At 40.7% G+C, this 25925-nt stretch overlaps 1 protein-coding gene across 1 annotated transcript in view; it reads left to right on the top strand.

Annotated features, from left to right (window-relative positions):
* The first annotated feature begins 5573 nt into the window (after positions 1-5573).
* Positions 5574-25925, top strand: part of ACP3 (acid phosphatase 3) — a 50429-nt gene continuing 30077 nt past the window's right edge. Inside the window, exons 1-5 of the mRNA XM_031663761.1 lie at positions 5574-5817; positions 15291-15386; positions 19027-19113; positions 19881-20033; positions 24424-24522. Coding sequence (XP_031519621.1) covers positions 5698-5817; positions 15291-15386; positions 19027-19113; positions 19881-20033; positions 24424-24522 — 555 coding nt within the window. The 5' untranslated portion in view covers positions 5574-5697. The remainder of the gene's footprint in view (positions 5818-15290; positions 15387-19026; positions 19114-19880; positions 20034-24423; positions 24523-25925) is intronic.

The following is a 25925-nucleotide window of genomic DNA, read 5'->3' as shown; positions in this document are numbered from 1 at the left end:
AAACTTTATGTAACGACAGGATTGGTTTAATAATTTTTGCCTTTTGCCTTAGGTACCATTAAGAATTAGTGGGACACCGTTCCTCATCTTACCTGAACCCACTGAATCAGAATTTCCAGAAGTGAGGCCCTGGAAGAGTCTGTATTTTATTAAACTTTTCGGGTAATCCTTACACATGATAAATTTTATGAAGCCCTGGAAAGATGATCTCTGAAGTTTCTCTGTTGCCTTAGCTTGCATGTTCCGATGACTCAAACGGCCCTCTTGGAGGGGCCCAAGTAGCGAGGAATTGAAGGCAGCTTCCACGCAGCCAGCAATTTAGGAACTGGGGACCTCAAACAGCTTGCAAGGAACTGATTCCTGCCAACAACTACAGGAGCTGGGAGAGGATCCCAGGTCTGGCTGACACCTTGATCGGAGCCTTGTGAAAAATTCTGAGCAGAAAGTCCTTTTATGTTATACCTAGACACCTGACTCAGGAAAAAGGTAAGATAAGAAATGTGTGTTGTTTTAAGCCACTCAGTTTGTGTTCATTTGTTTCACAGTAATAGATAATTTTAATACTCTAAGTTTATATATACATATAAATTATATTTTATAATTACTATTAATTTTATTTAGTAATGTTCAAACTGGTTCAACCATGGACTCCATCAGTATTACATGTAACAGATATGTGTTTATTTATTAAGGATATACTTCTATTACCGTGTTTATATTAAATACTGGAATATTTATTTTGTGGTAAATTATTTAGATAACAACTTTATTGAGATATAATTCAGATGTCATAAAACTCATTCACTTCAAGTGTACAATTCAATGGTTTTTAGTATATTCAGAGTTGCTCAAGTATCATTACAATCAATTTTAGGGTATTTTTAGCAGCCCAAAAAGAGACCCCATACCCCTTAGCCATCACCCTCCGCCTCCTTTTCCCCCTGTCCTAGGCAATCTTTTAAAAATCTTAGGCTGTTTCCTAAGATTTTTCTATTCTGAACATTTAATATAAGTGGAATCTTACAAATATGTGTTCTATTTTAGAAGGAATATTAGCCTAATATTTTAAAAGTTCATCCATGTTGTAGCAGGCATCAATACTTGGATCCCTTTTTAATGGCCAAATAATAGTCCATTTTAAAACAGTCCATTGTGAATAAATTTCCATTGTAAATCCTTTTTTTCTTTCCTAGGTTAAAAAAACAAAAACAAAAAACAAAAACCAGAAATAAAATTTTAACACTTTCTCTACTTTTTAAAGTGTTAGACCATTGCATGAATCCCCTAGGTACACACACCTTAGTTGATGACATTCTTACTATATAATCTTTGGTTTTACGGGGGATGTATGTCTAAATACTAAACAACAAAATAGTTATTTTATGCCGAGGGCAAAAAAAGAAAAAACCCACAAAATGATGGTTTCAGAGGACGAGAACATTTATTCTAAAACCATCTTATTAATTAAATTTTGCCTCAAAGCAATTCCCATTGTAACACGGCTCTGACACAGTCATTTCATTTGCCTTTATATTGACAGTTGGTCAATTAGTATTATTGAGTGCCCAATAGTTCATAAGTCCCTGAGAGTCAAATAATACAATTATGAAGGCCATAAGAAGCCAGACAGGTTAAACACAGTCTTCCCTGTGATGCTGGTGAACAGCCATGTACTTACTGATGGATCTCAGACTCTTATGGTCAGAGGCACATTTAGTGCTTTCATAGACTGTGATCTACTAAGGATCACAATTTTTTTTTCCTGTAAGTGTTCATCATCATAGATTCTGTGTTACGCTGCCCAAGGATTCATTGCTCCCCGCTCTTGGAAATTTGTTTGACATCACTCAGCTAGCAACTCCTTTGGGAATTATTTTGGCAGAAGAGAGTCACCTTTGCCTTATCCATGGTCATACTCCCTACCAGGAGCAGACTGCATCTAATGACTGGCTAATAAAAAAGGCCTGACTTCTCACCTCAATTCAAGACAACTCTGAAAGGCCCTCCCATCTTCAGAACTTGTAACAGGGTCAGCTGAGGTCTTCAACAATATTGCATTACAAATCAACTTCTCCCTCTGTCCAACCTTGGTTATTTCTCTACCCCCCACTGGTGTTAATCCTGAGTGCTCTCTTTAATAGACTTCCTACATGCAAATATCTATCTGGGAGTCTGCTTTTCAAAAATCCTAACCTGCTCCACTTATGGAACTTTCTAACTGTTCATTAGAACAGTTCATTAGAGGTTGAGCACTTGACATATAGAGAAAGAAGTACAAGAGAACACAAGTGATTCAGTCAGTAAGTCCTACAAATCATGGAAAATTATTGACACTCTTCACTCTTATATAAAGACTTCCCAATGTTTTTTCAAATATCACTTTTGATGTTACTATGATATGATTTGGCTGTGTCCCTACACAAATCTCATCTTGAATTGTAGCTCCCATAATCCCCATGTGTCGTGAAAGGTACCTGGTGGGAAGCAACTGAATCATGGAGGAGGGCTTTTCCCATGCTATTCTTGTGATAGTGAATAAGTCTCGTGAAATCTGATGGTTTTATAAAGGGCAGTTTCCCTGCACACACTCTCTTGCCTGCTGCCATGTAAAATGTGTCTTTGCTTCTCCCTCACCTTCCACCATGATTGTGAGGCCTCCCCAGCCATGTGGAACTTTGAGTCCATTAAATTTATTTTTCTTTATAAATTACCGAGTCTTAGGTATTTCTTCACAGCAGTATGAAAGTGGACTAATACATACTATATCCATATTTTTATCCCAGATGACCCTTATGTCTTTGCAAAGACCTTATTGAGTGCAAAGATCAAGGGTCCACAGAACATTCTAAAACAGGTTTCATCTGAGTTGAGGATCTTTTACACTCCATTTCATGGTGTTCAGGTTTTTCAAGACTCTACATTTATGACTTTGAATACTTCTCCTCCCCTTATAACTCAATGATCAAAGTGGAAGTGAGGGTGATGATTGAGATAGAAGTATAAACCATTTAATTCAACTTGGATTAAGTTTGAGTTGAGATGTATTCAATTCAAGCAGCCTTTTTCTGGTTTTCAAAGAAAATTTTGTTGATGTTGCCATTCTCACTTGAAAAGCTAAAAGGAACCCAGAGGCGGTACCACAGAAAAAATTAGGGTTTAGGTCAGAAAGTGGGTTTATCCAACCAGTGTAACATGGTATAGGTAGATTAGAGAATCAGCCATTATCAGGAAGGTCTAAGGCTATTGCTGAAATACTTCCAAGCACCAGTCCAAGGGTGAAACAAGGAAGAGACAGAACAAGGACCCAGGCAGATAGCTGAGAAAATAATGCATTCAACAGAATCAGACATCTGGCACAATTTAAGAAATGTGGTTCAGAACTTTGCCTGTGAATGGTATGTAGGTGCTGGAGCTTCCTTTCTCAGATTGCCTGGTGCACACAGCAGGGATTAATGTATCAACTTCATGTATGCCCTGGACTGGAAAACCTTCCAATTTTTATTTCCTTTTTCTTGTACCCATTTCCTCAAAATCTTACCCATTAAAATAGACAGTGTGGACTGGCAGGTGGAGAATGTGATGGCAAAGAGAAGGCTGCAAATTCACTTGAATGTCTAATCCTAATCACACAAGCATTTATTATTCTCACAATTTTTTTTTTTTGAGACAGAGTCTCACTCTATTGCCCAGGCTGGAGTGCAGTGGTGTGATCTCAGCTCACTGCAACCTCAGCCTCCCGAGTTCAAGTGATTCTCTTGCCCCAGCCTCCCAGGTAGCTGGGATTACAGGTGCCCACCACCAAGCCTGGCTAATTTTTGCATTTTCAGTAGATTTGGGGTTTCACCACGTTGGCTAGGCTGGTCTCAAACTCCTGACCTCAAGTGATCTGCCCACCTCAGCTTCCCAAAGTGCTGGGATTACAGGCGTGAGCCACCGTGCCCAGCCTATTTGCACATGTTACCTACTACCAGAAGCAGCAACAGCTCTCCCATATACCACATTCCAGGGCATCCTATGATCACATGAGAACACACTCCTCCTGCCACAGGTAAGCGCAATGTACCAGGAAATGGGTTGTGGGTAAACCGTTGTTCTCCCTCTGCCATTAGGATAGGAATGTCATGACAGGTAGCTCTGCCCCCAAATCTTGCAAAATCTCAATGTGCACCTCAAGTTTGTATTGTTTTAGCCCATGATGGAACTGACAGGTTGGGGAAAATGGAAAGCAAAATTCCATCAGTCTGGATTGCATTTTGTAGTGTCCCCAATGAGATCATAGCTGGAGAGGCAAGGGTGTAACTCACTCAAAATGTAAGGCTTATGGCCAAAGTTGATGACTAATAATATAGAATTATAGGTTTGGGCTTTTTGTTTTCTTAAAAAACTCTGTCAGGTTTGGAAAGGGACCTCCAATCCTAATTTTGAGATGCCACGGGTAATGTCCAATTTGTCTTAAGGTGTGACTAAAATTTTTCTTCTTGTTGTTGTTGTTTTTGTTTGTTTGTTTCGTTTTGAGATGGAGTCTTGCTCTGTAGCCCAGGCTGGAGTGCAGTGGCACAATCTCGGCTTACTGCAACCTTCACCTTCTGGGTTCAAGTGATTCTCCTGCCTCAGTCTCCCAGGTAGCTGGGACTACAGGCATGTGCCACCACGCCCGGCTAAATTATTTTTGTATTTTTAGTAGAGATGGGGTTTCACCATGCTGGCCAGGCTGGTCTTGAACTCCTGACCTCAAGTGATCTGCCCACCTCGGCCTCCCAAAGTGCTGGGATTACAGACGTGAGCCACCATGCCCAGCCTAAAATTTTTCAAAATAAACTTGCTCTTAACTTTTCTGCTTTAATTTAAAAATACCTCTATAGGCTACATGAGAGTTTTTGAAAAAGTAGCCATGTTTGGCATGGAAATAGGCCCCAAATACGTCAATACCTGTATTTCCTTCCAGATTTCAGTCCTACAACTTTGGACTCCCAACAGATTAAGAATCACTGGTCTAAGGTTTCTAAAGTCAGGGTAGATCCCTTTCCCAATGACAGCCACAAAGCCAACACTGTATCATACCCTATCTAAAGAAAAGATAAAAGTAAACTGGCAGGGCACAGTGGCTCACGCCTGTAATCTCAGCACTTTGGGAGGCTGAGGCAGGTGGATCACGAGGTCAGGAGTTCGAGACCAGCCTAACCAACATGGTGAAACCCCGTCTCTACTAAAAATACAAAAATTAGCCGGGTGTGGTGGCGCATGCCTGTAATCCCAGCTACTCAGGAGGCTGAGGCAGGAGAACTGCTTGAACTCGGGAGGCAGGCTTTGCAGTGAGCCAAGATCATGCCACTGCACTCCAGCCTGGGTGACAGAGCAAAACTCCGTCCAAAATAATAATAATAATAATAAGATAAAAGTAAACTGAAAACAAGAATAGAAATGTGTACTAACATGCTCTGTGACCTTGATCAACAGCTTTCCCCACTCTTGACCTTGGTGTCCTAACTTAAATGGGGAAACTGTGATCTCTCTCAGCTCAAAAATTATATGACATTATTTACATACCAAACCTGCCCTACGCTTCCTGGAAACTTTACTATTTATGAGTGTGGCTCCTCCTTCCTTTCAATCCCTTAATTAAATAGCTTCCCCTCTACAGGCTTTTGAAGTGGTAGCAGTTCCTCCTAACTCCTGCCAGAAACTGCTGTCCTCAACATGAGAGCTGCACCCGTCCTCGTGGCCAGGGCAGCAAGCCTTAGCCTTGGCTTCTTGTTTCTGCTTTTTTTCTGGCTAGACCGAGGTGTACTAGCCAAGGAGTTGAAGTTTGTGACTTTGGTAAGTAGACTTTTCTCACTGCTTTTTCCTTAAAACTGTGTTCCCAGCAGAGTCTGATAAGGCAAGCGTCAGGTTTCATCTTACCCTTGGATTGTTTCCCGGAGACCAGGCTCTGTTCAAACTCAGAAAGTGAATCATCAAGTTTTGCAAGTTCCTCTTAATGAAGACCTAACATGTCTTAACAAAAAGGTAGATTTTTTTGGTCGCTGGTTTTTTAGGGGTTGCTTTTTATTTGCTTTTGCTGATGTTATTTATTTACTTACTTTACAACTGCCTTGAATTCAGATTCCTTTTGACAGCCACACCAGTCCAGAAGAAGCCACAGCTGGCGCTGTTTATGTACCAAGAGCTGGCTTCATTCGATTTAATGATTATTTGTTTGCAAGCCAAAAAACAGTCACTTTCTGAATTAAGTAGTCCTTTCACCTTTGTTTATCAGGATATTAGAACAAATATTTGTAAACAGCCTTGAAGCATAAAAGTGAATCTAAATTTGGAATTTTAGGATGACTTTCTGATATATAGATTTAGTTGATGATTAAAATCACTGGTACATGTGACCAGTTATGAAAAAAGGTGCGGGGTGGCTGATGCATAACGTCAGGAAAAGAAAATATACTGTTGACATTGTTTGAAAATAGATGGAAAGAGGGTTTGCAAAGTGAGGGGGATTCATCATGTTACCTAAGAGTCTGATTTTCTGTTTCTGTATCTTTTTTTCCTGCTGTTTCACTCTTTCTCTGCTTCTAAGCTGCTTCTTGTCTTTCCTCTCTCGTTTTCTTTCTCTTCCTACATTTTTTTATTTGAGATAGTGAAAGTGGGCTGATAAGTAGTAAATTTTCTTTCTATCAAGTGTACTCACGGAGCTAGTCTGAGATCCCCCTGTAAGGTTTGCTGGATTAGCTTGACTCTGAATCAGCAGGTGGTTCCCTTGCTTTTCCTCTGTGATCCCAGAAAAATAAATCTTCCTCAATTCTGAAAAGCTGTTCTTGGCAGAAAGAGGAGGAAACTGTCCTTGGTTCTTGTTCTCAGACTAACTGAAGTGCCTGTGTCCCATGAAATGCTAGTTTGACAAGTTGTTAACAGGTGTGGATGGGGAAAAAATCAGTTTCAATAGTCAAGTTAGCTTTGGGACTAGAACTGGGTTAAACTGTGTTTAAAAGGTCTCTTTAATGCAATAATCCTCAGTCTTTAACATGCTAATACGCACTGTGGCTTTCAAGGAAAAGATCTGGCGTTTTCCAAACTGTGTTTTTGAAATTTTGATTACGGCATTCACCTCCCTCTTTTTTTCCCCAATGTCCTGTAGAAAACACTGAGAGAACTGACATTTTTAACTTTATATGGAAAGAATAGTGACTATGGTGAATCTGGATGTACACATCAACCAGCTTCAAAAACTATCACCCATGCAATCTTATTTCATCTACATACCCACTCATTTCCCACACACACCCACTTGAGTTTTTAAAGTTATTTCATGCATCATATTATTTCATCCAGAAATAGAAAAATGTCACTTTAAAGCAACCTCTCTCCCCTAACCCAGAGAAAACCCACAAGTTCAGCTGATCCAAAACAGAAAAATTCCATCTCATTTCACTGGTGTTTTACAAAGAAAGGGATGATGAGTTACAAGGTATACACTCTTCTCATTCTTCATGGTTGACTTTCTTCATGCAGAATACTTAATCAAGTAATATAATATTCTTGGTGTTTCTGTTTTTCTTTTCTTTTTTTTTTTTTTTTTTGAGACGGAGTCTCACTCTGTCGCCCAGGCTGGAGTGCAGTGGCGTGATCTCAGCTCACTGCAACCTCCACCTCCCGGGTTCAAGTGATTCTCCAGTCTCAGCCTTCTGAGTAGCTGGGGTTACAGGCGTGTGCCACATGCCTGCCTAATTTTTGTGTTTTTAGTAAAGACAGGGTTTCACCATGTTGGCTAGGCTGGTCTTGAACTCTTGACCTCAGGTGATCCACCCGCCTCGGCCTCCCAAAGGGCTGGGATTACAGGCGTGAGCAAATGCGCCTGGCATAATGTGATATTCTTGATGGAAGTAGCCTCCAAATTCTAAGCACATAATCTATACGCTGGAATGGGTAACTTCCACATTATAGACATGAAGGACCTCCGAGCTACTAGGGAAGGTGAGGCTAGAGGGTCACTTGAGCACGGGAGTGTGAGGCCATATTGAGCTAGAATCACACAATTGCACTCCAGCCTGGACAACAGGGAAAATCCCTGTCTCTTGGGTTGGCTTATAAAAAGATATACCAGAGGCTGGGTGCAGCAACTCACACCTGTAATCCCAGCACTTTGGAAAACCGAAACAGGAGGATTGCTTGAGGCCAGGAGTTCAAGACCAGCCTGGTTAACATAGTAAGACCTCATCTCTGCCAAAAAGGAAATGATAATAATAATAATAAGGATCAGAAAAAACTCTCCACTGAAAAGCAAAAATCAGGTCTCCTGCCTCAGTTCACAAACAGCCTTACATACAATCTCTCTCCCTTGCTGTATGGCTCCTAATCACTACAGCCAAGGAACAGCCAAGCTGTCTGGAGAACACAGGTTTTTCAAAGACCTTTGCCAGGAACAGCACCATGCGCTGGGAGTTGGTACTGAGCCAGCTCAGTTCAGTTTGCTTACATGAGTTTCTCCCCAGTTTTATGCCAATGAATTTCACAAATTTTCAGGGTTCTTTTGGCCAAGACATTTCAGCCAACCAGGTAATTCCTGTGGGTGCTTCTAAGTGTCCTAAATCCAAAGGAATAATTAATTATTCCTCTCAGCCAAGGAAATAAAAATAGGGAGAGATGATTAGAAATTAACAGAGGTATGTCTTGAAGGAGAGTGCTGTTTCCCATTGCTCAATAGGCAGTGCTTATTTGCTCTATATGCTGCAAATTATTGCCAGCAGGAAAATAAATATATGTGGTAGCTAAGCAAAATGTCTGAATAATATAATAACAACAAAAATAATTATAACAAATATGATAATAAATCCCATATATCAAATGCATCCTGTGTGCTCGGTATTACACTGATGGCTTTACATATATTACACATTTAATTTTCATGATGCTCCTGGATGAGAAATAATGCTTTTTGTGTTTTACACAAAGGGAAATTGAGGCATGCGGAATGTGAAGTTAAATCATTTCCCAAGGTCACCCACAGGACCTTGACAAAGCAGGAGTTTGAACCCAGGTCTAACCAACTGAAAACCCAGATATATCATACATCTGATGTATCATACATCTCCTACACAACATAATGCACAGTTTTTACAGCTGCCCTTTTTTGCAGGCCTCTGTGTTCGTCCTGGTCTCTGTATCAAAGTCTTATTAGTCTTGTCCTGATTTCTTCACGGGGAGCACAGAACATATTCTCATGCTGATTCCTTTCATGGTCAGCCAGCTTTCCTTCTAACCTCTGAAATGACACTCATTTACATTACTCAATTATTTCTGCCCAAACGATTTTATTTTAATTTTCTTTACCAATGGATTTATTTCTTAGGTCCTAAAAGAAGAAAATAAAATAGGCTTCTACTCATAGTTATCTTTGTGCATCAAGAGATTTTCACAACTTGGAGTATACCCTAATAAAATAAGAAGAATAATTTAATGTCAGGAGATAAGGTTCCTTTTAGGACTTCTAGTATCATCCCAAAGTTTTATGATGTGTCTCAAATTTCAAACCTGAAAGGAGAACATGATAGTTTATAAGACTTCAATCCAGTCCAGAAGCAGACTCACTGTTCTAGAAACAAGGCACAAATTAATAGAGACTGCTACAATTTGAATGTTTGTCCCCTCCAAAACTCATATTGAAACTGAATCCCAATGTAACAGCATTAAGAGGTGGCGCCTTTAAGAGGTGATAGGGCCATGAGGGCTCTACTCTCCTGATGGATTAATGGATTAACAGATTAATGGATTAATAGGTTATTACATAAGTGGGTGAGTTATCATGTCAGTGAGTCTATTATAAAAACCAGTTTGGCTCTCAGTGTGCCCCTTCTTGTCCTGTCATGCCTTCTGCCATGTTATGACACAGCACAAGGCCCTCACCAGAAGCTGACCAGATGCTGCTGCCTGATCTTGGACTTCCCAACCTCTAGAATTGTGAGCAAAATAAACCTCTTTCCTTTATAAATTTCCCAGTCTCGGGTATTCTGTTAGAGCAACAGAAAATGGGCTAAGACAGAGGGGAAAGACAAGAAGAGGAAAGAAAGGGGGGAAAAAGCACACATAGCACACCTTGCTGATAAATAAGGATGACAATCTAAAACCCTCATGAAATGAGAAGACTGGAAACAAATCCATAATGTACTGGAAACAAATCCATAATGTACCTGGAAGAACTAGACCCAATGCAAGATTCACCTATTCATCAAAACAGGCCTTTTTTGCATGTTACTATGTTCCAGACACTGTTTTGGGGTTATAGCAGTGCGTGTGACAGCAAGGATTCTGCTTTCAAGGAGTTTACTGGGAGAGGGAGGAAGCCAGATTTTTTTTAATTTTAGTAAAAATAAAAAATAAGAAAATATCAGGAATATTTATTTGAAATAAAACAGTGAGATAAGATAGAGATTGAGAAAGAATTATAATGATGGTCAAGGGATGTCTCTCTGTAAAGGTCAAATTTTCAGGACAGACCTCAAATTGGTGAGTGGTATGTATGCTGAGAGAAGAAGCAGACTTGAGACATTCAAAGCAGATAGGACATCAAGAGCAAAGGCACTGAAGCTTGAGCAAATTTAATACGTTGGATGTAACAGCAGGAGGGCCCATGTGGGTAAGCTGAGGACATCAAGGTGACAATATCAAGGTGGGTAGGGGCCAGATCAGGTAAGATCTTGTGAGCCCTTGTAAGGACTTTTAATTTATGCAAAGAGCAATAGAACATGATATAATGTCTAAGAGTGATGAGGATATAAAAGAAACAAGACTAGCCACATACAAGTTGATAATTGTTGGAGCCAGTGGTGGGTTCATGATAAAAATCTCCACTTTTAGGCCGGGCACAGTGGCTCATGCCTGTAATCCCAGTACTTTGGGAGGCCAAGGTGGGTGGATCACCTGAGGTTAGGAGTTTGAGACCAGCCTGGCCAACATGGCGAAACGCTGTCTCCACTAAAAATACAAAAATTAGCCAGGTGTGGTGACAGGTGCCTGTAATCCCAGCTCCTTGGGAGGGTGAGGCAGGAGAATCGTGTGAACCTGGGAGGCAGAGGTTGCAGTGAGCCGAGATCATGCCAGCCTGCACTCCAGCCTGGGCAACAACAGGGAGACTCCATCTCAAAAACAAACAAACAAACAAAATTCCACTTTTGTATATCTTTACACTTTCCACAAGAGAATGTTTAATACAATGAAAGGACATTAGAGGGTTCTAAGCAATTAAGTGACTTCTGATTGACATCTTATAAAAGAACATGTGACTGCTGCAGGGAGAGAGGGACTGGATATAGCCTCGACTGTACTCACCAGGTTCTCCACACCCTAAGCCACATGCCAGATTTCTTTAGCAGATTCAATGGAGCAGGGTCATTCATGGGGGCACCAAACCAAAAGTCATTTTAAAAACAGTTATCTATGATTTAAAAGGGTGAAGTGATTGTGGTGTGGTGGGGAAACAGTGGGTCAACTATCACGAGAATTAGGAGATCTGGGCAGCTACACGATCTCTTTGATCATATAGTTTTCTTACTTGCTCAGTGCAGCAGTAGTGCCAACCTGTCCTCACAGGGGGATGTAATACTTAAAAGAGGTAGCAGGGCAAAATTCTACAAACCATGGAGGGTTGTGCAAATGTAAGGAATTATTGTTTTGTTATTTTTATTTTATTTTATTTTATTTTATTTTTTTGAGACAGAGTCTCACTCTGTTGCCAGGCTTGAGTGCAGTGGCGTGATCTCGGCTTACTGCAACCTCTGCCTCCCGGGTTCAGGTGATTCTCCTGCCTCAGCCTCCTGAGTAGCTGGGACTACAGGCACACACCACCACGCCCAGCTAATTTTTGTATTTTTAGTAGAGATGGGGTTTCACCATGTTGGCCAGGCTGGTCTTGATCTCCTGACCTCATGATCCGCCTGCCTCGGCCTCCCAAAGTGCTGGGATTACAGGCGTGAGCCACTGTACCCGGCCAGGAATTGTTATTATCTTGGATGTCTTTCTATTACAATTACCACTACTACTGCAAATAATCCTAATTGCTGGTAAAGTACTTTTAGGTTTTTAAAGGATTTCACAGAGTATGATTGCTGGACTGAGAACAGAGGTAATAATTGGTAGAGCAGCAGTTAAGAAGATTGCTTTACCACAGATTTAAAAGAATGTCTTCGCATAGTCCAAGAACTCCGGCTGAATTTTGAAACTCCAAAAGCTCAAGGAATACCAGCTTCACATTTGGCTAGGGGAGGGGTGTGTGCACACATTTTGATTTCCAGCCCTGGAGGTGGAGAATGGTTTATTAAGTGTTTCTCTAGGACATCCCGTCCAAAGAGTTCACAGCATGTTTGAGCAACTACCTCGGAAACACTTAAAACCCACTGAAATGTAGGGGAGTACGATTATCTCTGAACTATGGGACAGAGTGAGAAAGCTTGCCCAAGTCTCAGGATTATGCTCCAGTTCTCTGCTCTTTAAAACACTCTGCTACGGTGACCACACTTGTTTTTCTCTCTCAGGCCATTCTGCCATTTAGTTGCATAACCTCAGTTCTATTCTTTCAATAACATACGTAGTTCACAGTGCCTTCGGGGTAGTTTCCGTATCAAGGTTTTGGTTTCTTCTGATACAAAACACATACACACACACACACCCCTTCCAATCCTGGAGGAAAAGAGTATATTGAGTTAATAAAGAAGCGTTAGATCCCAGACCATTCAGATTTAGCTGGTGGGACTCTGAGGAGTGCGATCATACAGAAATGAACCTCTCACGGGTGGTTAAGTATGCTGGTGTTGGAGGCACAGCCTGTGTTTGAATATCAACCCTACTCCTTCTTATATGCTGTGTGAGTTTAGACAGGTCACTTAACTAAGCTAAACTTCCTCATTTGCGAAATGGAAATAATAATAGTAACTGCTTTGTGGAACTGATGAGAAGATTAAATCTGTAAGAAGCACTTAGCACAGTTTCCAGGACAAAGTGAGTGTTCAAAAAATGTTAAGGAGTTACCGTTGTGGTTTTAGGTTGGTGGGAAGCAGTGTAAATTATTTTATTACAATGTCTCTCATCTGACTTCTCTTTGGCTCACTCAGTGGCTCTCAACTTGGGGTGATTTTCTGGTCCTATGGCAGAAAATGTGACCTTTTCAATTGTCACAGCTGGGGAATGTTACTGGTATCTGGTGGGTAAAGGCTAGGGATGCTGCTAGACAGTCTACAATGCACAGGACAACCCCCACAACAAAGAATTATCTAGCCCAAAATGTCAACAATGCTGAGGTTGAGAAGCCCTAGAAACTAAAACAGTGTGAGGTTTGTAATTTATTGAAACCATATAACAACTTTAGTTATTCAAAGACACATTTACCTGGGATATGAAAACTCTAAAATGTACTTCAATTGTGGAAAGAGGCATCAATGATTAACCGTAATCATTTCAGATCATGATCAAGTCACCCCTGAGACTAGTAACTGCAGGTGCTCACAAAAAATATGCAGCTGTCCTTCCTGCCTTCAGGGGATCATTCATGAAAGTAATTTCTCACCTGACCAAAATGATTGCTTCACATTTATTGCATCATTGCCCCTGTTTCTGTAGACTGTTCCTCTGAAGTTTTAATTTCTTACTGATTTAAGGGGCCAAAAGATCTGTTTTCTTCAGATATTAGAGACACAAACCAAGCATCTCCCACTTTCTTGGAATTCCTTCTCAAAAATGACTAAAGTCTGAGACTGTTTTCTTATTTAATGTCTGTTGAATTCTGTTTTACAGAATTTCAAAAGAGCAGGTTCTTGGCTTACTTTCCAATGGAACATTTTAGCCAGCTAGTGTAAGTACAGGTACAGGTAATCTCAGATGTTATGCAGCCGTCTCCATATTAAAAATATTTGCTGGTATCAGTGTAGACTTCATCTTGTAGTTCTTCAGTGTTTTCTTTCTCTATCTTTTGCTCACAAGATAGCTTTGTGTTTGGTTTGATATTCTACTGAGAAAGCATATTAGAATCAAAGCACCAATATTTCAAAAGTCCAGACTACTCTTCCCAAAGAGAAATGTGCAATCACAATAGCATGACATGGGTACAAATACAGAAATATGTTATTAAAGTATTGAGAATTAGCTTTCCTAACCTCCCCACCTGCAATCTTTTACTCCTCATCTCCAAAAAATAAACAAATCATTGGCTCAAAATGGTCACAAATTATATGTGGTATTAAAAATCTATTATTTTTATTATATATAAAATGTTGCCAAGTGTGGTGGCTCATGCCTGTAATCCCAGCACTTTGGGAGGCCAAGGCGGGCAGATCACTAGGTCAGGAATTAAAGACCAGCCTGGCCAACATGGTGAAACCCCGTCTCTACTAAAAATACAAAAATTAGCTGGGTGTGGTGGCGTACGCCTGTAATCCCAGCTTCTCCAGAGGCTGAGGCAGGAGAATCGCTTGAAACCGGAAGGTGGAGTCTGCAGTGAGCCGAGATGGTGCCACTGCACTCCAGCCTGGGCGACAGAGTGAGACTCAGTCTCAAAAAAAAAAAAAAAAAGTTACACTGGCTGGGTGTGGTGGCTCATGCCTGTCATCCCAGCACTTTGGAAAGCCAAGGTGAGTGGATCACCTGAAGTCAGGAGTTTGAGACCAGCCTGGCCAACATGGTGAAACTCTGTCTCTACTAAAAATACAAAAATTAGCTGGGCATGGTGGCACGTGCCTGTAGTCCCAGCTACTCAAGCGGCTGAGGCGGGAGAATTGCTTGAACCTGGGATTCACCACTGCACTCCAGCCTGGGCAACAGAGCAAGACTCAGTTTCAAAAAAAAAAAAAAAAAATTATACCACTATTACTGTAATCATTAAGGGAAGAATACTTCTCATCAGAGTTTGTCTGCAGTAAAGAACTCTTGTAAGCTTTGTGTTCCTTTCTGTCCTATCTTATGTACAAACTGATTTCCACTGTGTGTCACCTGCCTTCTAATTGTTGATCATCTTGATTCTTACATTACCTGAAACACAGTGAAAGAGTGAGCTTAGAATGGTGATTCTTAACTAGAGATTTACCCAGGGAGATTTTTTAAATCCTGATGTCCTGGCCACATCCCAGACTAATTAAATAAAAATCACTAAGGTTGAAAGCCAGTCCTCAGAATCTTTTAAAACTCATTAGGTGATTACAATGGGAAGCCAAAGCTGAAAACCAATGATTTGGGAGAAAAAAAAAAAAATCTATTATAATGAGCAGAAGCAAAACACCCAAGTAACGTTTATAACATCACTCTCTCACATCTATTTTCAGGTGTTTCGGCATGGAGACCGAAGTCCCATTGACACCTTTCCCACTGACCCCATAAAGGAATCCTCATGGCCACAAGGATTTGGCCAACTCACCCAGGTTGGTTGGACTTTTTGCTAAAGATTGTTGATGAGGCCGAGTGTGGTGGCTCACACTTGTAATCCCAGCACTTTGGGAGGCCGAGGCAGGTGGATCACCTGAGGTCAGGAGTTTGAGACCAGCCTGGCCAACATGGGGAATCCCTCTCTCCATCAAAAATACAAAAATTAGCCAGGCATGGTGGTGGGCACCTGTAATCCCAGCTACTCAGGAGGCTGAGGCAGGAGAATAGCTTGAATCTGGGAGGCGGAGGTTGCAGTGAGCCAAGATTGCACCATTGCACTCCAGCCTGGGCAATTAGAGTAAACTCCATCTCAAAAAAAAAAAAAAAAAAAATATATATATATATATATACTTGATGAGTCTCAAGGGGAAATGTATATAGAATTGTCTGTTTTGATATTTTTTACCCTTCTGGCTTTATTTAAATGTAAGAGATGTACAGGAACAAAGACTATATGAGCTTAGAAATGCTGAAGAGAGCCAAGTGGTAATTATAAGCCAGACTTTGAATTTCTTAGGCTTCCCATGAGAAAGTGAAAAATAGTCTTGTAATCAATAAGCTGAATCAACAGCATTGAGAAACATGATTTCCCAAAGTGCTGATATCAGAATATGATTTCTGGTCAGCTGGATATATTGGGATTCGACCTTCCTTATAACTGGTCAGTGAAACACAGGGAGCCCTACTTTCTGAAGAACATCTAAGGAGAAGGTGAACTGGGGAGCAAAGCCATCTTTAGTCACTGTTCCAAAGCCCTATTCCCTTTGCTTGTAAGATTGGATGACTCTTCTGTTTGGAGCTACAAGGCCAGGTGCACTGCTTCTGTCCTAACCTGTTTAAATATATTAATTAAGAAAATATCACAGAATCTTTAGAGTAGAATGTCTCCAAAACTAATGGGTCTTAATCCTGCCACAACATTGGGATTATCTGGAGAGGTTTAAAAAAACATATTGATGTCTGCCTGGGAGGTTCTTATTTAACTGGTCTAGTATGTGTCCTGGGCATTGGGATTTTTAGAAACTCCTTGGTGGTCAGTTCACTCTAATGTGTAGCCAAGGCTGAGAATTACTGCCCTGACTATATTTCATACAGGAGAAAACTCAGACAGGCTATTTGAGACCAGCGTCTTCTGTCTCCCAGGTCAGAGCTCTTCTCACCATAGCCTATATATCCTCTGTCCCTTTGAATGAAAGAGAGGCTACAAAAATTCAGGTTTGCTTCTTAATACCTATGGCTCTGTAGAGACTCCTGTTATGTTGCTATGTTTTCCCATTAAGACCAAAAGATTCTTCTAGGCTGCAGGATTTGAGTTCTTCTTCTGAAGAACCTTGATTACCCATCAGATTCTATTAGGGTAGTATTTCTCAAGCTTCCATTGCAAATGAATCACTTGGGAATCTTGTCAAAACGCAGATTCTAATTCAGCAGGTCTGAGGTGGGACCTGCCATTCTGCATGTCTAACGTACTCCCAAGGACAATGGCACAGGTACGTGGACCACGTTTGAAGTGACAAGGTTCTAGGGCTCAGATTCCTACCCTTGTCTAGGTACCCTTTTTGTTGTTGTTGTTGTTGTTGTTGTTGTTGTTGTTGTTGTTGAGATGGAGTCTCACTCTGTCCCCACAGGATGGAGTGCAGTGGCTCAATCTCAGCTCACTGCAGGCTCTGCCTCCTGGATTCAAGCAATTCTCATGCCTCAGCCTCCCAAGTAGCTGGAACTACAGGAGAGCACCACCACGCCTGGCTAATTTTTTGTATTTTTAGTAAAGATGGCATTTCGCCATGTTGCCCAAGCTGGTCTCAAACTCCTGAGCTCAGGCAATCCACCTGCCTTGGCCTCCCAAAGTGCTGGAATTTCAGGCGTGAGCCATCACACCCAGCCTTGTCTAGGTACTTTTATTCTGCATAATCATAAGATAATGACTGTCTAGATCAGTGTCTAGGTACTTTTTTTTTTTTTTTTTTTGAGACGGAGTCTGGCTCTGTTGCTCAGGCTGGAGTGCAGTGGCCGGATCTCAGCTCACTGCAAGCTCTACCTCCTGGGTTTACTCCATTCTCCTGCCTCAGCCTCCCGAGTAGCTGGGACTACAGGCGCCTGCCACCTCGCCCAGCTAGATTTTTGTATTTTTTAGTAGAGACGGGGTTTCACCACGTTAGCCAGGATGGTCTCGATCTCCTGACCTCGTGATCCTCCCGTCTCGGCCTCCCAAAGTGCTGGGATTATAGGCTTGAGCCACCGCGCCCGGCCAGTGTCTAGGTACTTTTAATCTGCTTTGTCTAGGTACTTCTAATCTGCATAATCATAAGATGATGGCTGTCTAGATTAGTGGTTTTTAAAGTGTGGTCCCTGGACCAGCAGCATCACCATCACATGGGAACTTCTCAGTAATGTAAATTCTCTGGCTGCACCCCACACCCAGTAAACCATAAACTTTGGAATTAAAGCCCAGAAATCTGTGTTTTATTGAGTCCTCCAGGTGATTCTGTGTGTGCTAAGGTGTGAAAATCACTGATTTATACAGATGAGTATTTAAAAAGTCAGCTGTAAGAACACAATTAAACCTAAAGTCCCTGCTTCTCCACTACTCAGGTCATGGTATATTATTCCTTTCCCACCTCATCCCCATCCTAGATGGGAGGGGATTATAGTGGTGGTCAAGCAAATGACAAGAGTGACAAGCAAATGACAAGTGGGGCCAAGCAGCAGCCATAGTGGAAGTCCACAGAGACGGAGTCCTCTCTGGCTCCCAAAGCTCTAGTAAGGCTCTGGATTAAAGACAAACTTGAATGCTCCATTTCCAAAGCATGGTGCTCTACTATCTGCATCTGAATCACTTGGGATACTTGTTAAAATGCAGATGTCAGGGCTCCCCTCAGGACCTAATGAGCTGGAATATCTGATGGAGATGCTGAGGAATCTGTGTTTCAACATGCACTGCTGGATAATTTTGTTTCTGATGCACAGTAATGGTTGTGGACCACTGACTAATGCAGTGCATCTCGGTGATTACTGTCCATCAGAAGCTTGTTACAAAAGATTCTTGAGCTCCACCCCCAAAGGTTCTGGTTCAGTAGGTCAAGGGTGGGGCCCAAGAATTTGATTTCTATAATGCTCTCAAGTGAAGCCAATACAGACCACACTTACAGTAACATGTTCTAATTTTGTTATGAACCAGGAATTAATAAACTGGGCAGATAGTAAACCATTGCACACAGAGGCTGAAAGAGACTTTCAGATTCATCAAGTCTAATATCAGATGGTTGAACTTCTTCCACGAAATCCCCACCAAGTGGGTCTCTTTGAATGTTCTACCAACAAGGATCCCACTACACCAGAGATGAACTTACTTAAATCAGATCAATCACCCAACTATCAACTAAGCACTTACTGTGTGCAAGTTCTCTATGTTAAGTGCTAATGAAGATAAGTGAGTTTTCTCAGGGAGTCAGGGAACTGTAAAGATTACAGCTCTTTTGTTTTCATTTAAATATGTGTCATTATTGTGGAACTATTAAACCACACCATTGTTCGTTCTACACTTAAAATGAAAAAAAAAAATCAACAAATGTTCATGATAGTGTGATTCATAGAACTTACTTCCATTAATTTTTGCTTTTATTTTTTTTCCCATAGCTGGGCATGGAGCAGCATTATGAACTTGGAGAGTATATAAGAAAGAGATATAGAACCTTCTTGAATGAGTCCTATAAACATGAACAGGCAAGTTGGGGAGCCAAGAGTGGGAACTTTGATCTTTGAAAGAATTAAAATAATTCTGCATATATAAAAGTGCTTTGCCTGTTTCGCAAGGGACTTATACAAGTCAGAGATCTTGTTTACAAACATATTCCTCTTTATGCAACATTTTGTTCCTAGAAATTTTGGAATGTGAGTAATTTCAAGATTTTATGAATACCTGAATAAATACTTTGGCTTGACAAGTAGCCACTGCTTAATTGAACTCATTTGTCAATTCAACTATTGACCAACAAGGTTGCTTTATACCATGATCATAATATTGCTCATTCCTTAACAAGTATTAAGATTCTGATGTTAGGCCGGGCGTGGTGGCTCAAGCCTGTAATCCCAGCACTTTGGGAGGCCGAGACGGGAGGATCACGAGGTCAGGAGATCGAGACCATCCTGGCTAACACGGTGAAACCCCGTCTCTATTAAAAAATACAAAAAACTAGCCGGGCGAGGTGGCGGGCGCCTGTAGTCCCAGCTACTCGGGAGGCTGAGGCAGGAGAATGGCGTGAACCCGGGAGGCGGAGCTTGCAGTGAGCTGAGATCTGGCCACCGCACTCCAGCCCGGGCGACAGAGTGAGACTCCGTCTCAAAAAAAAAAAAAAAGATTCCGATGTTAGCACAATGCCTGTAACATTTCACTGTGGGTGTCCTGTCCTTTCTCTAATACCTTTGCAACTCTGCAGAAGAAAACCTCATGTTCCCTTTACGTTCGCTTCTGCTTTGATTTTCCTACTTAGGTTTACATTCGAAGCACAGACGTTGACCGTACTTTGATGAGTGCTATGACAAACCTGGCAGCCCTGTTTCCCCCAGAGGGTGTCAGCATCTGGAATCCTAACCTACTCTGGCAGCCCATTCCAGTGCACACAGTTCCTCTTTCTGAAGATCAGGTCAGTATACTGGGAAAACCAGGAGATTTCAGATGGACTTAGAATGAGGAAGGCAGGCTACTCAGCAGTTGTGGATTTGGGAGTCTGGATACTCCTTGAACTGTGCAGTTTTAATTCTTTCTTAAATAAAGATACAAAGGACAATTTAGGACATGGAAACCCCTAGCTAAGAGAGAGTAGGAACCAAATTTATCTTTGGATCTGTATGATCCACATTGTTTTGCCACTCTTGCAACTCTTGGCAATTTGCTGCCTCTTCGTCACACACACACACACACACACACACACACAGAGAGAGAGAGAGAGAGAGAGAGAGAGAGAGAGAGAGAGAGATTAGTCTTCCAGTGTTCTGCCTTTAATTCCCAGGCTTTTGGTGCCCCACACAGGTTTCTCCTCTCTCCAGATTATCCAGAGATCTCTATGCTGCCAAACACTCCTCCGCTCATGAAAACCCACATTCCTAGGTAGAGAAAAAAGAAAGATTTGAGTACATAATTATTGCCCGACATTTTATATGCGTCATCATGTTACCTTTCATAACAACTCTGAATGGATAATATTCTTGTTCTCCTTTTATAGTAAGGGAAATAAGTGCTTGGAGAGGTTAAATAACAAACAAATTGGTCCAAAGCCACACTGCTGGCAAGCATCACTCTGGGATTAAAACTAGGCCTGTTTCATTCCAGAGCAATTTTCTTCCCTATAAAATCGTGATTCTTAGACTTAGCTGCATATTAGAATCACGTGGGTTTTTTTTAAAAAGTCCTGATGCCCAGGGCACTCTCCATAAGAAATCGGAATGTCTGAGGGTGGACCCAGGCATCAGTTTTTAAAAAATAATCTCCCTCGATGATTCCAGTGGGGAGCCAAGTTTGAGAACCAGCACTATAAACCAAGCTGCCTGAATGGGGCTGTTTTGAGAGAAACTCTCAAACGTATTTACACAGGGTGGGACTGACCAAGCACTCTTTAACCTTTTCAGAGGAATTGGTATTTTTAAAGTAGTAACAGATAAATCTAACTAATCTTCCAGGTATGGAACTTAAGGCTATATGCAAGGAATAGTTTTGGACAAAGAATCCCTTCCTAATTTCCCTGCAGTCCCATCATAGGCATGACCATCTCAACTCTTTATGGCTGAAGCTTAGACTGACTGCTGGACCCAGACTTTTGCCCAGTGACCTCTGGGGTAGGTTACTATCCTCTTTGCCCTGCCAGCATCCCTAGAAATTTGACTTAATTGCTGCATCTAGGGACTTAAGGATTTTTCCCAAATGCTGTGTAGAAAGTCACTGGAGGTAAATCTACTCCAACCATTTTTCTGCTGTTTCTTGAAAAGACAGGATGATTTATTTATATCTCTTTCCCTTCACAGAATCAGGAGGGAAGTATTATGATTACCAATATTCTTAAGCATTTGTGAATATTTTATTCTGAAAAGAAAAATAATCACTTTTAGCAGCCTTTTCTGCAGAGATAAAGACTGGAGGTCGGGTGCAGTGGCTCATGCCTGTAATCCCAGCACTTTGGGAGGCCGAGGTGGGCAGATCAGCAGTTCGAGACCAGCCTGGCTAACATGGTGAAACCCTGTTTCTACTAAAAGTACAAATATTAGCTGGGCATGGTGGTGCACGCCTGTAATCCCAGCTACTTGGGAGGCTGAGGCAGGAGAATCACTTGAACCGGGGAGGCAGAGGTTGCAGTGAGCCGAGATTGCACCATTGCACTCCAGCTTAGGCAACAAGAACGAAACTCCATCTCAAAAATAAAAATAAAAATAAAAAGACTGGATAGCAGCACCAAAATTTAGCAAAATGTAGAACACAGCAGCTATTTAACCGTTAATCCCGAATGATAGTAATTAAATTACACAGAAAGAGAATGCAGGTGCCAGTAGAAGAGGAGGAAAGAAACAGGAAAAGTGATGGAGAGAAAGAGGGAAGCAAGGAACATTATCTACCTATGGCTTCCATCTATCTGATTCACTAAGGTCAAAAAAATTATCTCATATCAACTAAGAAGTCTAATGAAACCAGTCAACACTAGCTTATTCCCAGCAATTAGCTGTGCCGAATACTGTAGAGAAATAGGAGGCCCAGTTTTTCTAATGTATAATTTGTCTGATGAAAGCAAATTAGCATGTGTGAAATGTGTAGAAGACATTATAAGATGGCGGGCAATAATTTCAAGTACAAACCACATATGCTGGGTGAAGTCAGAGAATGAGACATACGTGCAGTTACCACAGGGCAGTAGTTCAGGTCTTCAAAAAAGAGTGAGAACTTGAACCAGAACTCAGAGGAGAGGGAGGAAGAAGAGGAAGGCAGCAGCACAAAAACATGACCGTGAGTAAATACGTAGAATCCCAGTTCTTCTGTGCCCAGAGTCCATATTTAGAAAGAGAATGAAAATAAAATTGATTATATTGGACACAGATTAGATAATCCAAATTTAATAGCCAGGAGGAATCTTGAGAAGAAGGGCTGGATTTGAAGTTGGAAAACCTACGTCTGAGAGCCAACAACCACTTCAGATATATGACCTTGCGTAACCTCCGTAAATCTCAGTCTCCTTTCTGTAAAATGAGAAAATAGCACCCACCTAACTTCTTCTTAGGGATTTATGAAAGTCAAGTTAGTTCAAAAATGGAAAATACACTGTAAACTGCAAAATTCTGGACAGATGTCTTGGTGATTATTCTGTTTATTTTCAGCCTGACTCAATTTGTGGATGAAAAAAAACTAACATCCAGAAAGTAATTAATTAAAATCAAGGCCTTTTAATGAACAGTCTTGTGCTTTTTCTCTCAACAATTTAATTTCTCCTGTGGAAAAATTTGAAAGCCATGCATGCAAATTTAGACTAAAGCAATGGACCTAAAAGAAACCTGTATACATTCTTCAGTATTATGCACATGTGATGAGTGGTACTTGTGGGCACTTGCCTGACAATAGCTTGGAAGGAAAAGACACTGGAGCCCCAGAGAATAACTATGAAGCAATTTGGGAATTAAGAAATAAGGCCTGAAATGAGATGGTAAAAGATGTTAGAGGAGGAGAAGCAAGGTAAGACAAGGTGACACACAGAATCAGAAATGATGGACAGGAAGCAACTTTTAAAATAAATGTTTTCTGAGTAGCTACTAATATGCCAAGCCCTGTGCTGGGCATTGACATTGCAGCAGTGAACAAAACATACACGATCCTCGCTCTCATCAAGTTTATATGTTATAGAAAATAGATGATAAAGAAGTAAATAAAATAATGTCCAATGGCGATGAGTTCCTGGAAAGAAATGAAATAGGTCAATATGATAGAGACTGGCGCAGGATGGCTGGAAGAGGGGTAGAAGTCAATTGGGGAGGGTTCAAGGCAGGAAACAGTTTTATGCAGAGCTCCTAAGCCAGTGCCTTCCGGGACAGCAAGAAGGCCCACAGCATTGCTGGAGAGGAGTGACAAGGGACAGTAATAGGAAAAGAGGGCAGTGCAGTTCCTAGAGGAATTCATTTTAATATGATAGAGGCCGTGGAAGGATGGCTAGAAGAGGAGTAGAAGTCAGTTGGGGAGTGTTCAAGGCAGGGAGCAGTTTTATGCAGAGATCCTAAGCCTGTGCCTTCAGGGACAGCAAGAAGGCCCTTGTAACATGTACAAGTTTAGCCTTGTACATGTTAAATTTGAGGAAAAAGAGAAACATCCAAATTACTTATTTCTATCAAGGGCTAGAAATACAGGACTAGTCACAGATGGAAAGTAAGGACAACAAAATAAACTTGGGAGCCACAAACCTGTGGGTTATAGTTAAAATTACAAAATGCTGTCAAATTTTAATTAATCTTAGGAAGATCACTTTGTCCTCACAACAGGTTTTTGAAGTATATTTTTCTAAGTATTTAATATGTTCTCTTATTTTAACAGTCTGCAAATTTGCAAAAACTGAAGTCAATGAGTGATTAATTGACTTACAATTTTTTCCAGAATCAGATTCGTTTCTCCATACGTACACGTGTTGGGGTGTGTGTGTGTGTGTGTGTGTGTGTACAGATGTGCACCTAGTGCAAGAAATGAAACGGATTGGGGAGGAAGCAAGATAACAGTTGTTCACATGGAAGATCAAGAAGTGTAAATATTTACCAACAGCACAGTTATATCACGGCAAGTTTATGAAAGAAAAAAAAAGAATTTTCATTTCTGAATACATATCCTACTATTTCAAGACCTGTAGATCATTTGATTCTTTCTCCCCAATTTTGGAATTTCCACTCGGCTCAAAACACATTTGAATCTTTTATTAAGGTTGCTTTGGACCTAATGAGGCTTAAAATATTGCTGCAGTATATTTAGCAAAGTCCTTCTGACTCATAACGGTTTCATGATTTTTCTCTTATCCTCAGTTGCTATACCTGCCTTTCAGGAACTGCCCTCGTTTTCAAGAACTTGGGAGTGAGACTTTGACATCAGAGGAATTCCAGAAGAGGCTGCACCCTTATAAGGTTAAAAGCTAGTTTTGTTTAGTGGTGTACTTGAGTGTGAGGGCCAAGACACAAGATGAAGCTTTGGCTTCTTAAAAAGATGGGACAAATACATTTGTCAGTGGCTGGTTATAGCAATGGGTTAGAATATTTAATGAGGGGGGTCATCACTCCTGCTTCCCTTCCCTGTACGGGAGTCACAAGCCGATAGACAAGCCAGTCCTTTTGAATCCTTTTCTCATGGCCTTAGGAGGAACCAGGTGTGAGTAAATGGCTGGATGAGAATAAATACAAGTCTAAAATTACCTTCCTTATTCAGGCTGAGGGGCTGGGATTATTGTCTTCATATACAAAGGATAGTCCTTTTTTGTTTCTATGTTTCTATTTTGCAAAATACTCATTTTCGGCACAATACAAAAGGTAGACATAATGCTGTGTACTTTTTAAAATAATCTTTTGAATGAGTAATACTTCATGCTGTCCAAAAATTAGAAAATCTAAAAAGGAATACAGTGGAAGTCTCCATGACCCCACAGGTAACCACTAGCATTATTTCCTAGTAGTCTTTTATGTATTAATTTTATGCAGTCTTTTATGTATTTTATGTAGTCTTTTATGTAATATTTCATACAGTCTTCCAATTTCCTTATGCATATACAAACATAAAAATATATTCTGATAGTTTCTCCTCTTGTTAAATGAAAATGGTATACTATTCATGGGGCTGGGCACCTTGGTTTGGTTTTTTTTTTTCCATTTAATGAAATATATTGGAAATATTTCTATATCTGTATGTAAATAGTTTCCTCCTTTTCTTTCTTTTCCTTTTTTTAACAAATGTGTAATATTTCTATTTATGCCATAATTTATTTAACCAGCCCCTATTGATATGGGTCATTTTTCAATCTTGCATTTTTACAAACAGCATGTATAAATATCTTGTGCATCTAAATAGTTTCACAAGAATACCTGTGGGATAATATCCTAGAAGTAGACCTTCTGGGTTAATTTGAGATATTATTAGTTTGCCCTCCAAAGAGGTTTTACTACTTTCTACTTCTATCGGCACTGCATGCAAGTGCTCATTTCTCCACAACTTTGCCAACAGTATGTAAACCACTCTGGGGATATTTGCCAATCTGGTAAGTGGAAAATAATATCACTAGAAGCATCCATCCCCTCTAAAATTAGGAATAAGACAAGGAAGCTCACTATGATACCTACTGTACAACATCGTGCTGTAGTACTTTTTTTGTGTGATGAGTGAGTTTGGGCTTCTTCATCTAGTTAAATGCCATGTTTTGGTTTGTTTTCTGGGGTTCTATTTCTTTTTTAACTTTTATTTTAAGTTCAGGGGTACAAGTGCAGGTTTGTTACATAGGGAAATGTGTGTCATGGGGGTTTGTTGCTACAGATTATTTCAT

This window comes from Papio anubis, chromosome 2 (genome assembly GCF_008728515.1).
Source record: "Papio anubis isolate 15944 chromosome 2, Panubis1.0, whole genome shotgun sequence".
NCBI lineage: Eukaryota > Metazoa > Chordata > Mammalia > Primates > Cercopithecidae > Papio > Papio anubis.
This window is presented reverse-complemented; position numbering and strand designations above follow the sequence as displayed.